This window comes from Emiliania huxleyi, assembly GCF_000372725.1.
Source record: "Emiliania huxleyi CCMP1516 chromosome Unknown EMIHUscaffold_19, whole genome shotgun sequence".
NCBI lineage: Eukaryota > Haptophyta > Isochrysidales > Noelaerhabdaceae > Emiliania > Emiliania huxleyi.
Window position 1 is genome coordinate 42598 of NW_005200690.1, and position 12468 is coordinate 55065.

The 12468-nt window shown below is 66.7% G+C and overlaps 4 protein-coding genes across 4 annotated transcripts in view; 3 read left to right on the forward strand and 1 right to left on the reverse strand.

The window, feature by feature from the left end:
• Positions 1-1154: 1154 nt before the first annotated feature.
• EMIHUDRAFT_434446 (hypothetical protein) lies at positions 1155-2098 on the forward strand (the record flags this gene model as incomplete). The annotated part of the gene is made up of 3 exons (XM_005782338.1): positions 1155-1688; positions 1752-1972; positions 2066-2098. A coding segment is annotated over one exon (411 nt), but the record flags the coding sequence as incomplete, so codon positions are not given.
• A 3536-nt stretch (positions 2099-5634) lies between these two features.
• Positions 5635-7404, forward strand: EMIHUDRAFT_449715 (hypothetical protein; the record flags this gene model as incomplete). Its single annotated transcript, XM_005782339.1, has 7 exons — positions 5635-5706; positions 6056-6130; positions 6199-6488; positions 6565-6709; positions 6821-6883; positions 6973-7038; positions 7155-7404. 7 exons carry the CDS (start codon positions 5635-5637, stop codon positions 7254-7256), a joined length of 813 nt encoding a protein of 270 aa, XP_005782396.1. The 3' UTR covers positions 7257-7404.
• Positions 7405-10755: 3351 nt separating this feature from the next.
• On the forward strand, positions 10756-11921 carry EMIHUDRAFT_434451 (hypothetical protein). The gene is made up of 3 exons (XM_005782340.1): positions 10756-11308; positions 11375-11445; positions 11519-11921. Exons 1-3 carry the CDS (start codon positions 10817-10819, stop codon positions 11637-11639), a joined length of 684 nt encoding a protein of 227 aa, XP_005782397.1. The 5' UTR covers positions 10756-10816; the 3' UTR covers positions 11640-11921.
• Positions 11922-12041: 120 nt separating this feature from the next.
• EMIHUDRAFT_99428 (hypothetical protein) overlaps positions 12042-12468 on the reverse strand; it is a gene marked incomplete at both ends in the record, with an annotated part of 1353 nt that continues 926 nt past the window's right edge. The window contains one exon of the mRNA XM_005782341.1: positions 12042-12095. Within this exon, the coding sequence (XP_005782398.1) occupies positions 12042-12095 (54 nt within the window). The remainder of the gene's footprint in view (positions 12096-12468) is intronic.

Genomic DNA, 12468 nt, shown 5'->3' on the forward strand with positions numbered 1-12468 from the left:
CCACGGGGGTCCTGCCGTCGCCCAGTCCGAATCACAGTGGGGCGGAGCCTACCCTGAAATAAAATAAAAACGGACACCTCTCTACTGTGAGATGGGTAAAAAGGAACAGGCCCCCGCCCTTGCGATCTTTGTGCAGGGTTCTTTGTGGGTGTGGTCGGCGACTAGCCGGGGTCGTCCTCCCGGTGGGGGACTAGCACTAGCCGTCTTCCACATGGTCCCTCGGGTCCCTGCTGCTCCTAATCTCTTCGTACATCCCCCCTCCTGCTGTGTGCTGATCTCCGCAAAGTCCTGCTCCCTCCCTCGTCTCGCCCTGCGCGTCTGCTCCGCCTCACCGTCTTCTGCCCTGCGTCGTCTGGCGACGGGTCCTCCATAGTCGGTCGAGGTCGCCGCCCTCCTCGTGCCTCTTCCCAACGTTCCCTCGGCGGCCGATGCCGTCTGAGCTCCGGCTCCCCAGTCAGGACAGCCATATTTTACGAAACAGCCTTAATTTACGGCGCCTCTACGCACTCTACGTATAGATAGGGCAAGGGGTAAGGGGCCCGACTTACGATCGGACGGCTCTCTAAAATCGATAAACGAATGATAAATGTCTCCGCGTGTGTGGTGCGGGAGACAGCGGGACACCGCTTCACACGAGAACCTGCCCGGCGAGCGTGTCGAGGCAATCGCACCCGCCGCACACGAACTCGCCCATGTGGCGCAGCATCACACGCTCGGTCGCCGCCTTGACATCCGCCCAGCAGACGGCGGGGCTGGTGCGGGGGCCGCTAGCGTGGAGCAGCGAGAGGGAGTCCCGCCCGCCTCCGCCGTCGTCGCCGCTGCCCTCGCGCGTCGGCGCGATCCAGCTGCGGCCCGAGCCGCTGACAGAGGCGTTCACCTGAGACGCAATCGGGTCCCGCTCGGTGCGACACGCCTGAGCAGGCTCTGTCTCTGTCTCTGTCTCTGTCTCTGTCTCTGTCGTCTTCTCTGTCTCTCTCTCTCTCGACAAGACTTGGCGCTGGGCTCGACTACAGCACCCACCTAGGCTGGCTCTCAGGGGTCTCGGCTGGGTCTCGGCAGGGTCTCGGCAGGGTCTCGGCGGGGTCTCGGCGGGGTCTTGGCTGGGTCTCGGCTGGGCGGTCGCCTCGGAGAGCAGCTCCGCGTTGAGCGTCTCCGCCTCGGCAGAGTACCACGCGACCAGCCGGAAGCAGACGAGCCGGCCCCGCACCCACAGCACCTCGAAGCGAGGGTCGGCACGCACCTGCGCACAGCGGAGAGCGGCTTTGAAGAGCCCCTCCCCCCGCAGCGCACAGCACGACGCGGCAAGCTCCCACCCGCCGCGCGAACGTCGCCGCGGCCTCCTCCGCCGGCGACGCCGCCTCCGGCTCGCTCGGCGGCGGCACCACCTCCCCCTCCGGCGGCACCACCTCCCCCTCCGTCGCCGGCTCGGACCGCTCGCTGTCGCACGCAAAGCACGCCTGCGCGCCGTGTCTCGGACGCGTCTCGGACGCGCCTCGCATGCACCTCGTGGACGCGGCTTCGCCGTCGCGCGCAGAGCTCGCCTCCGCGTCGGCGTCGTCACTCATGCCTTCGCGGTACTTTCGCACGCCGTCCTCGCAGCCGCCCTCCGCCCCGGCGGCGGAGAGCTGCGCCTCGTGCTGCGCCTCGTGCTGCACCTCGCACCTCCGCAGCTCCTCGAGGAGGCGCACCTGCTCACACCGAGGAGATATGGGGAGATATGGGGAGATATGGGGAGATAGGAGGAGGCCCGCCTACACCGAAGCACCACACTGCTCCGCCGTGAGCGGCGCCTGCCGCAGACCTCCAACTCTCGACAGGAGCCTCGTCTAGCCTCCGCCCGCCAATCAGCACCAGCTCGCTGCTCCGCGCCTCGCTGCTCCGCTCCGCCTCGCCGCCGCCGCCGCTGCCGCTGCCGGGCCGGTGGCGCGTCGCGGTGACCTCGAGGCGCGGACCGCACATCTGCAGCGTGAGCCTGCCGCAATCGTGTCACGCTGAACAGGTGGCGCCACGCCTCTCCTTTGCCGCCAGATCTCGGCCAGATCCCCTTCTCCGCTATCTGGCGCGCCAGTAGCTGCCGCACTCTGCAAAGCGGAGGAAGCCCTTCGCCCGCAGCACAGGCGCCCACGCGGCGCTCGTGCGCAGCGCCTCGAACGCCTATGCTCAAGCGCCGAGCCGTGAAGAGACGCCGCCCGCCCGCTGCCCGACGTCCAGTCCAGGTCTTGGCCGGCAGCGAGAGCGGGGCGGACGAGGAGAAAGCGAGGCTGCGGAGGGCGTCGCGCTGGAGGTGCAGCAGCGCAGCGCCGCCAGGCCTTGCGCCGCGCCACGCGCCTACCCCCTCGGGACCGCCTCGCGTCACCTCGACACGAAACCTCACTGGCCCCTCGTCCACACACTCTCGCGCACTCGCGGCCGCGCCGCCGCCGCCGCCGCCGCCGCCGCCGCCGCCGCCGCCCAGGTCGGCGTCGAGGCTGCCCTCGAGCAGACTTCCGCCCGCAAGAGCGACGAGCAGCTCCGGCGGCACCTAGCGCAGGCGCCAGCCGAGGTGCGGGCGAGGTGCGGGCAAGGTGCGGGCGAGGTGCGGACGAGGGGTACTGGCCAGGGGAGTGGGCGAGGGGAGTGGGCGAGGGGAGCGGGCGAGGGGAGCGGGCGAGGGGAGTGTGTCGGGTGTGCGGCGCTCCTTCCCGTGGGTCGCTCGGAAGATGCGAGGCCCCGCCCCCGCGTAGAGCGCCGCGAGGCCGGCCTCCGCGCCGCGGATCTGCGCCTCGCTCACCAGGTCCGCCTTGTTGAGCACCACGACGTCCGCCAGCCGCAGCTGCGCAGCCACCGCCGCCGGAAGCAGCAGAGGGCCGCCGCTGCCGCCGCCCGCGTCGGCGCCGCTGCTGCGGCCGCTGGTGCGTTGGCCCGTGGCGACGGGGCCCCACGTGGTCGCTGTCCACAGCGTCCGCCGTCCGCCTACATCTCTGCGAATCGCGGCTGACCCGCGGACCTTTCGGTCCGGCCGGCTCCCGCCGGCTGCTCCCGCCGCCTCGGCCGGGCGAGGCGGTCGTATCGGGCGTCGATCGCCCCTCGCCCCACGCGGACTCTTCGAGGGGCACCTCCACCGACGCTGCGCCGGGCGCGCAACCGACGCCGCCTCCGCCCGAAGAGGAGGAGAAGGCAGAGGCGGAGGCGGAGGCCGAGGCGGCGACTCGCCCCGCGTCGGCGACCGTGACGACCGCGTCGAGGCGGACGGAGGCTGCTAGCTCTGGCTGGCGCAGCGTCTCGAGGATAGGCTCGGGGTCGGCCACGCCCGACGTCTCGAGCACAAGCGCGTCGAGCGACCGCCCGCGGTCGGCAAGGAGTTGGGAGAGCGCGTCGAGGAGCGAGCCGTTGATCGTGCAGCAGACGCAGCCGTTTGCGAGCTGGACGGTGCCGCTCGCGACGCTGGAGGAGGTGTCAACGAGCGACGAGTCGATATCGATCGACCCAAACTCGTTGACCAGCACACCCACGCGCAGGCTGCCCGCCGCAGCGCTCTTGAGCAGCTCGTTGAGCAGTGTGGTCTTGCCGCTCCCTGCGGCGGCGGTCGAGGCGCGGTGAGGAGGCGCGGCGGCGCGGCCGGGGTGGGATGGTGGAAGTGAGCCGCGCGCCGAGGAATCCGGTGAGCAGCGTGAGCGGGATGGGCGGCGGCTCGTTGTCGGACATGGGCGAAGAATTCTTAACCGTGGTACTCGAGTAGGTGGACCAGACCGTTTTGAGTAACCGGACAAGCCGCCGGTGGCATATCTTTCCACCCAAGAAGCCCGTTTGGAGGGATGGGCGGCAGAGTGTGCGGGCGGTGAAGTGCTAGTCCTCTCATCAATTTAGAACGAAACGCCCCTCCCTCCCTTCTTCCCTCTATCCCTTTTGCTCTCTAACCTAGACACAGACAGACTGTTCACCAACCAATCCTCTACCCCTCCCTCTCTCCCCATCCCAGACTCCCTCCACGCGTCCGATCTGGCCAGCCTGGCAAACAGGCTCCTGCGGCAAACATACTCGCGCGGGAGCATTTCACTCTAGCTGAGGGGCTCGCTAAACGCTCGCCGAGCTCCATGCTGTGCAACACCACCTCCTCACTAATCGTCAGGGGCGCGGAGAGCGCAGTGCACTGCGGTGAGGCTGCGCAGCGGGGGCTCGCCCCCTGCACCGCGCTCAGCGGCGCAGGGGAGGGCGGTCGGTGGCGGCGGCGGCGAGGCGCGAGGCGGTGGCGGCGGTGGTGCGGGCGGCGGGATGACAGGGGAGGCGGCGGGATTGACAGGGGAGGCGGCGGCCACGAGCGGAGCGGCGCGAGAAGGGGGGGGGGCGGCGGCGAGGCGCCGGTGAGCGAGGCGCCCGCGCCATATCAGAGGGACGCGCCGCTGCGAGATGGAGGGCGGCGGTGACGGAGGCGAGGCGCGAGGCGGCGGCGGCGGCGGCGGCGGCGGCGGCGGCGGCGGCGGCGGCGGCGAGAACGGCGGCACCGAGTCTTGGTGAGCGGCGGCGGGAGGAGGAGCAGCGGCGGCGCTCGCTCGCTGTTGACGGGATTGCTTTTGAGCCTGGGAGCCCATGCCACTGCGACCGGCGTGCCCGGGAACGGAGATCGCGCGCGCGCCGCCACTCACGACGCGCGCGCGATCTTCGCGGAGTCGGGTCCCCAGAGGGAAGCGGTCTTCTCGGCCGACGTCCAGCGGCGCGCAAGGAAGCAGGCGCAGCGGAGGCGGCCTAGCACCGGCTCGGCGCCGGGCGGTTGCGCTGCCCGCGAGCCGCGTCCTGAGCCTCGGCAGCGCGCTGCGCGGCGCGGCGCTCGCGCTGCTTCTGTGCCGAGAGCGGCATGATTCGCCAGCTGAAGCTCCAGACTCCTCGGGTACAGTGGGTTGCGGGCATTAAGAAAACGTGCCATCAAGAAACCCTACCAAGCGATTTCCGCAAAAATCTAAGAAACCACGGCGCGCCGCAGGCGCGGCCCCGAGAAAAGGCCAGACACGAGTGTCAACGGGAGGCCCAGCTCAAAATTTCTCTTCGCCTGCGGCGCGCGCACTTGTCACTTTCCAAGTCTGCGGTGTTCTGAGTGGATGGAGTGAATGGAGGCGTGTGTGCGTCTTCCCGTCATCCAGACAGAGAGCCGACTCGGCGGCAGACTCTGGCATCGCCCTCGCGGACCGCAGCTTACCTCTTACCTAAAAATCCTTCGGGCCGGCGCTCTGGCTTGAGTGCTCTGGCCGGAGCTAAGAAACCACGGCGTGGGGTGGATGAGGGCTGTGGAAAGGCTTGGGCGCCGTGACGACCGACGAGAGTCGAGAGAGAGACTACATCGCCGAACGCCGCAATGCGCCGTAGCCGACCAATACCGTGCGTGTGCACCAGCCGCACGCGGGTCCTTTATGCAGGGAAGAAGCTGCTCTCCCTGTGCCGATGCCAGATCTCGTACGGCAGCCGGCGAGGTGACTCTCCTCTCGAGGATCACCTCCGCCGGATGCTGTCTCCCTTTGCAGGGTTTTGCCAGGATTAGAAGTCCTGGTGGTGTTTCTTTTTTGCCGCCGTTCTCATCCGGTCACACATACTCGTATGCGGGCCGTCGGCTGGAGAACCAGACCAAGCACTGCAGGAGCCGCTATGGGGGAGGGGAGGCGACGCATGTTGCGGTGGCTGCCACCAAACGCCAGCGGCCTCGGCGGCCGACGGCTGCTGCCTTCGAGCGGCGGCCGCGTCCGACGCCTGTGCAGCAGCTCCGCAGGCAGCAGCAGCGCCGAACTGCCCAGCTGCGCTCCTCCGACGCCCTCGCGGCTGCAGCTCTTTCGGCACGCGCGACACGCAGCGATCCCAATGGCCTGCGCGTTAGAATGCACGATCGAGCTAGCATACTACAAGAAGCGCGCAAGGCCCAGTCAGACGAAGCGCCAAGCAGACGCAAAATTGTGCCTCAGAGATGACGTTCTCTCTCTGGCACAGGTGGGGTTCGGCTTCATGGACAACATCATCATGATCCAGGCTGGAGATTGCCTCTCACGGCCGCTTCTGATTCGACAGCCAATCAATCACTGCTTCTCATGTCCAGGCGGGCGACCTGATCGACACGACTCTCGGCGTCACGCTCGGCTTCTCCACACTGACCGCCGCCGCCCTCGGGAACGTGCGCTTGAAGCGGGCACGGCACACGTCCATTCCATTTACCGCGACACGTCCTGGCGTCTCCCGCAGGTGTGCTCCGACACGAGCGGCACTCTCTTTGGGGGAGTCGTCGAGACGCTGGCTGCTCGGCTGCAGCTGACGCCGGCGAACCTGTCGCCGGAGCAGCTGAAGATGAGGATATCGCGGCAGTGGGCGCTGGGCGGCGCGACGGTCGGCGTCATCTGCGGCTGCCTTCTCGGCATGTCAACGCTCTGCTTCATGGATCTGGAGAAGTCGGACCGCCTCAAGAGGGCGGCGGAGCTCGACACGATCTTCACGCACGTGGTGGAGCACGGGTACAAGCTGCTCGGCGCAGAGAGGTGCACGCTCTTTCTACACGACGCGGGCAAGGCCGAGCTGTGGACGAAGATGAGCACCGGCAGCAAGCGCGGGCAGGACGGGCGACAGCGACTCGCAGCGTGTTGACGTCTTCCTTGCCTTAGCTTGCCCCACCCGGCCGCAGGACCGGCTGCTCATCACGCTGCCCTTGGAGAAGGACTCCATCGCCACGGCCGCCTGCAAATCCCGCGAAATCGTCAACGTGGCACAGGCGCTGTGACCATGCCAAACCGCTGACATTTGCCCCCCCCCCCCCCCCCCTCTCCCCCTTCACGCCCACACTTGCCTTGTCTAAGTCGCTGTCGTGGCGTAGGCTGCGGACGACCCTCGCTTCGACGGCTCGTGGGACGCCAAGAGCGGCTTCGTGACAAAGCAGGCGCTCGCGATGCCCGCGCCTCGGAGCCGATCGGTAGCTGAGAGGTAGCCGCGACACGGGCGAGATGTGAGCGTGGCGAGGCGAGGTAGGTGCTCGCGATGCCGATCCTCACTGAGGAGGGCGAGCTGATTGGCTGCGTCGAGGCGGTCAACAAGGTCGCCGAGAGACAGCCCGAGACAGAGATGCAGCTCGAGAAAGAGACGTAGCCTGCCCCAGCCCCCCCCTGATGCGTTCGCCACACCTTAACGCTCTGTTGGCTGCGACACGACAGGTCGCCGGCGGCGCCTTCACCGACGACGACGAGCGGCTGATGCGGATGCTATGCGATCATATCGCCGTCTTTGTCGACCACGTGCACGGTCTTTCCGAGTGACGTGCGTACTGTGGGCTACGCAGCGTTTTGCGTGCAGGGGTGGTAGGTGCTAGATATGACACGCACGCAATGAAGCGGGCCATTCCAATCCCGGTCCAGTGATATGTCTTGCTCTTGGGTCTTCGCTTCGCGAGGGCCCGTATACAGTAGAGCTCATTGATGAAGGCTAGCGTTTTGGCACGTGGATCCCGGCTCTCACGACACAATTTAATTACGGTATGCGCTTGATCCAACCGGACATTGTTGCCCAGTCCGGCGCGAGCGGCGTGTGAGTCGGGGTTTCTTTGAAACGCATAGCGGGTGGGTAGGCCCTAAAACGGCGGGAGGGGTAGGGCTATATCGACAGAGCTAGAGGGCTCAACCACCCCTCCACCCCTCCACATTCCACCCCTCCACCCTCCCGGAGCGGGGCCGGAGCGAGAGAGGTCCGTCTTCGAGCCCTCCCACTTCCACCGATCCACCCCTCCGACCGGAGAGCGAGAGGGCTGCTCGCCAGCCCATAGGGCTGGAGGGGTCCCCGCCGGATCGGCGTCGGGAGGGCTTCACAGGGCTAACCCCCTCCTCGGACGCCGGGTGGGCTCGGAGGGACGGTCGGACAAGGGAGGATCTTCGTGGCGGGAGGGCTCGAGAGGGGTCGGAAGGGCCCTCCGGGAGGGGTCGCAAAAAGATAAAGAAAACGAAGTCGCGGCTTATGTGACTGCCCCCCAAGAGGGCTCGGAGGGCTCGGAGGGCTCAGAGGGCTCGGAGGGCTCGGAGGGTTGGAGGGCTGCAGGGCTCCCTTAGGGCTCGGAGGGCTCGATCCTCTGAGCCCTCCGAGCCCCCCGAGCCCGGCTCAGCGGCTCGCCCCTCCGAGCCCTCCGGGCACTCCATCCCTTGTGAGCCCTCCCGAGCCCTCCCGAGCCCACCAGCGCCACCCTCGTGCCTCTCTGCCCTCCGAGCCCTCCGACCCCTCCGAGCTCTCCACCTCTCCCAAGCCCTCACGAGCCCTACTACGCCTCGCTTTTGGCCAGCTCTCCCAGCCCCCACCCCTCCGAGTGCCCTCCTGGGCCCTGCCGCCTGACACCTCTATCGGTGGAGGGCTTTAGGTCACGGTACACACTCCCGCCCTCCCGACCCCTCCACACCCCTACAGCAGCGGCACCCCTACCCCTCCCGCCGTTTTAGGGCCTACCCACCCGCACTCTTGAAACGTTGTAAAATTCTTTGAAACGAGCCGAAAGGTGATGGGTTCAGGGTTGGGGGCCAGAGACTGAAGCGTGAAGGTCTGAAGCTCACCCAGTGAGGAAGATGGAAGTGAGGAACTGCTCGGCCCGGCCCTGATCATGCTGAGCAAGTTCCTCTTGTAGCTCGATCGGTCACACCGCCATTGCCGCCGACGTCTCCCAGAGTGAGACGATGGAGAGGGGGGACGACACTGCTTCAGCAGCGCGTGCACCTCGATCCGGTACCGTGTTTGTTATGACCCCCCCCTTGAACACACCAGCGAGGGAGGGCGAGACGATCGAGGGGCTTCAGCAGCGCGTGCACCTCGATCCGGTACCGTGTTTGTTATGACCCCCCCCTTGAACACACCAGCGAGGGAGGGCGAGACGATCGAGGGGTCCCGTACCATGCGGTATCGACCCTATTCCTTTGCAGCCCACTTCTTCTCTTCCACCTGGTGGTGCGATGGGGGCTCCCTCCCGCGGGGTCAGCGCGCTGTCAGCCCTCTGTAGCATCAGGTGCAAAGGAAAGTGGCTACATCGCAGCCATCTTGGGTAAGATGGCTGGGGGACAGCCATTTCAGCCATCTACTATGGATGGGGCACAGTCAGTGCAGCCATCCTCCGGAGCATGGCTGGTGATAATTCGATGGCAGCCGTCCGCCTCCCCCGCCACACGCACAAATGGCTGCGCGCTTGTCGCCCCCGGCCTCGCGGGACGGATGCCATCGGCTGCCATCGAATTACCGCCAGCCATGGCTCTGGAGGAAGGCTGCAATCTCTCTGACGCAGCCATAGTAGATGGCTGAAATGGCTGAAATGGCTGTCCCCCAGCCATCTTTCCCAAGATGGCTGCGATGTAGCCAGGTCAGCCAAGAGGGCTCACCTCGCTCGAGGCGGGCGGTGTGTGGCTGCGGTAGTGCATCTCCAGACATGTCTACTAAGGATGGCTGCTGTGTGTGTGTTGCAGCCATCGGGCTGAAGGATGTGGCTGCACTGCAGCTAGCTCAGCCATCCTTAGGTAAGATGGCTGTGAAGGAGCCAGCACAGCCATTCTGGTGGTACATTCCGAGGTTAGCCTATAGGTGCTAGGTCTCTCGGAAGCACGCCTTAGCTTTGGCGCATATGCCAGCGCCCGCGGTGAGTCGGACGTTGTTTCGAGCCATGTGCCGAAGCGCGGCTCGGCGTGCGTCCCAGCTGCGCGAGATGCGGGCACGTGGCTTCTCGAGGCTGCCATTCAGCACGAGCAGCGCGGTGACTGGAGGCACCTTGTGCAGGTCAAGCGCACGAGATCATGCCTAGAGCTAGCGTCGGGAAGATTGCGTTGTCCTGCTGCTCAGAAGCCGTTCCCTCCCACTTTTGATTTACTCGAGGGAAGCGCACACATGCCTCACTTCTGATGAGAGGTGTCAACGCATTCCCATGCCGGCCCTGTCCCATGCTCCAAAGAACCCCGACCACTGGGCTGATCTCGTCAGCACGTGCACCTGGACGCGCCACATCCTGGCGCTCCACGCCGGCGACGCGCGGCGGGCATGTCGAGCGCGCTTCGACGAGACGGCCGCGGAGTTGCCGCCATGCAAGCCACCGGGGAGGCGGACGCTGGCTTTCTGGACTGGGCCGGTGGCTTGGACAAAAAGACGAGCGAGCTACTGCTGGAGCTGCGCCAGGCAGGCGTGGACAGCCGCGTCGACTCCGCGCTCCGAGGGCTGCGTCTTCTCGAGGACCTGAACAACATCATCACGTGTGTGCTGCAGGAACCGCGCGAGGAGGCTCGAGGGTATGCCTGCGCCCTCACGCGCTAGCCCACGCCCTGCCCCGCAAGATCTCACTCCATCCCGGCCTGCGGCATACCTCGGCACCCCCTTGCACGGAATCTGAGCGTGAGGGAATCTGAGCGTGAGGGAATCTGAGTGTGAGGGAACCTGGGCAGTCAGTGCCGCGTAGTGCGGCGTGCGCGCGGGCGTGCGCGCGGGCGTGCGCGGGCGTGCGCGGGCGTGCGCGGGCGTGCGCGCACGTGCGCGGGCGTGCGCGGGCGGGCGCGTAGTGCTGCGTAGTGCCGCGTAGTGCCGCGTGCGCGCACGTGCGCGGGCGTGCGCGCGCGTGCGCGGCGTGCGCGGGCGTGCGCACGCGTGCGCGGCATGCGCGGGCAGGGCGCAGGCAAGTGCCTGAGGGTATGGGGGTGGGCGCCACCCTGGGGCTACCCATAGCATCGTCGGTTACTGATGGGTATCCGCCGATTTCGCATGGCCTGGAGGAACGAGGACAGCCCGCCGAGGTCTCGACTCTCGAGGCCGCGGAGGAGGCGTGAGAGCCGGTTTTTGCTTCACCCTCGACGCGAAATACCTCTCGCGCCGCATGTCCGTGGTGATCCCCTCCTCCGCGTCGGAGGCGGACGCCGCCCTCGCTAGCGGCTCCTGCGTCGCCAACTTTTGCGCGACCTGGTGCGAACCGTGCACGCACATGAACGCAGTCTTCGCCGAACTGGCGTCAGAGGGCTCCAACGCGGCGCTACGCTTTGTGCAGATCGACTGCGACGCCTTCCCGGAGCTGTGCGAGCGCCACGGGCTCGAGTCGGTGCCTGCCTTCCTCTTCTTGCACGGCGGTGCCGTCACCGACACGCTCACCGGCGCATCGGCACCTGATTTAGCGCTTAAGGTGCGGCAGAACGCTCTCACCGCGTCGATCCACACCGACGCGGTGGGCGCGCCGCCCGCTGCGGTGCCGATCGAGGAGCGGTGCCGCCAGCTGACCAGCCGTGCGCCCGTGGTGCTGTTTATGAAGGGCTCGCCCGCCGCGCCGCGCTGCGGCTTCTCGCGCAAGATCTGCGAGCTGCTCACCGAGCAGAAGGCGCCGTGTGAGCGTCGCCCTCGAGACGAGGAGGCGCGATCGGTTCACACCTGGTGCTGTGAGCAGGTCTCCTTCGACAGCTTCGACATCTTGGCCGACGAGGAGGTGAGGCAGGGCCTCAAGCAGTTCTCCAACTGGCAGACCCCCTGCTAGCCGCAGGCCAAGGCACGCGCCGGCCCGTCGCTTCACACGGGTTGGGTGCGTGAACAGGCCGACCTACCCGCAGCTCTACGCCGACGGCAAGCTGCTCGGCGGGCTCGACATCGTGCGCGAGCTCGCCGAGGAGGACGAGCTGCTCGACTCGATCCCGGCGGCGGCAAAGGCCGCGTGAGCTCTCCGCCTTACGCTAGGCCTTACGCCCATGGAATGAACTCGTGCGTGAGGGTCCCTGTCTGCCGCCTCTCCTCTCCCCCCTCTCCTACTTCTCTCCTCTCCCGCGCCTCTCTTAGCTAGTTTGCCCCCTGCGCGCGCCGCCCAAACGCGCCAAGGGCAAGGCGGTGCGCACTGACCGTCGGACTTCTCTGGCGATTTGAGGGGAGACATTTGTTTCATTTCTGTTTTCCTTTTCTCATTTGTGATTTGCGTCTGTGTGAGTACTTTGTTCTCTGTGTCACGGCGGTTGACGGCCTACATCGTACGGCTTTTCGCGCGCTTTACACAACGTATTACAATTTACATTGGTCATTGCATGTTCCACATGTACTCGTCGTACTGTGGCACGAATAGACAAAAGTCAAATCTCAAACGTGTGCAAATCACTACCGCCGAAGCGCCGCACACTCTGCGCCTGGCTATAGGGCGCGGCACAACTCTCACGTGACTCGTGAGCGCTCTCGCCACACGCGTCTGCCGTCTCCGGCGTGCAACACGCGCGCGCGCAACAACGTCCTGCCCACACACATACCGCAGCAGCGTATGACATCAATATGGACTCACCGGAGACCGACCATGCAGCCCGTTCATGCGCCGTGACAGAGGCGGGACGGAGAGAAGGGAGGGATAGGGAGGGCATGCTTGCCACCCAGACTCCGCCACGGCGAGGGGGGGGGGGGGGGGCGAAAGGGGCGGGGGGAAAAAAGGGGGCCAAGGGGCCCCCGCGCCGCCCTTTTTACAAGCCAAAGTCCCCGCCAATGACAACGTCCCCCCCAAGAACTGCGCTC

Coding starts and splice junctions, on each gene's coding strand:
- EMIHUDRAFT_434451 (XM_005782340.1), top strand. CDS start 10,817: ATGTCCGTGGTGATCCCCTCCTCCGCGTCGGAGGCGGACGCCGCCCTC. Junction 11,309..11,374: donor AGCTGCTCACCGAGCAGAAG/GCGCCGTGTGAG, acceptor TGCTGTGAGCAG/GTCTCCTTCGACAGCTTCGA. Junction 11,446..11,518: donor CTCAAGCAGTTCTCCAACTG/GCAGACCCCCTG, acceptor GTGCGTGAACAG/GCCGACCTACCCGCAGCTCT.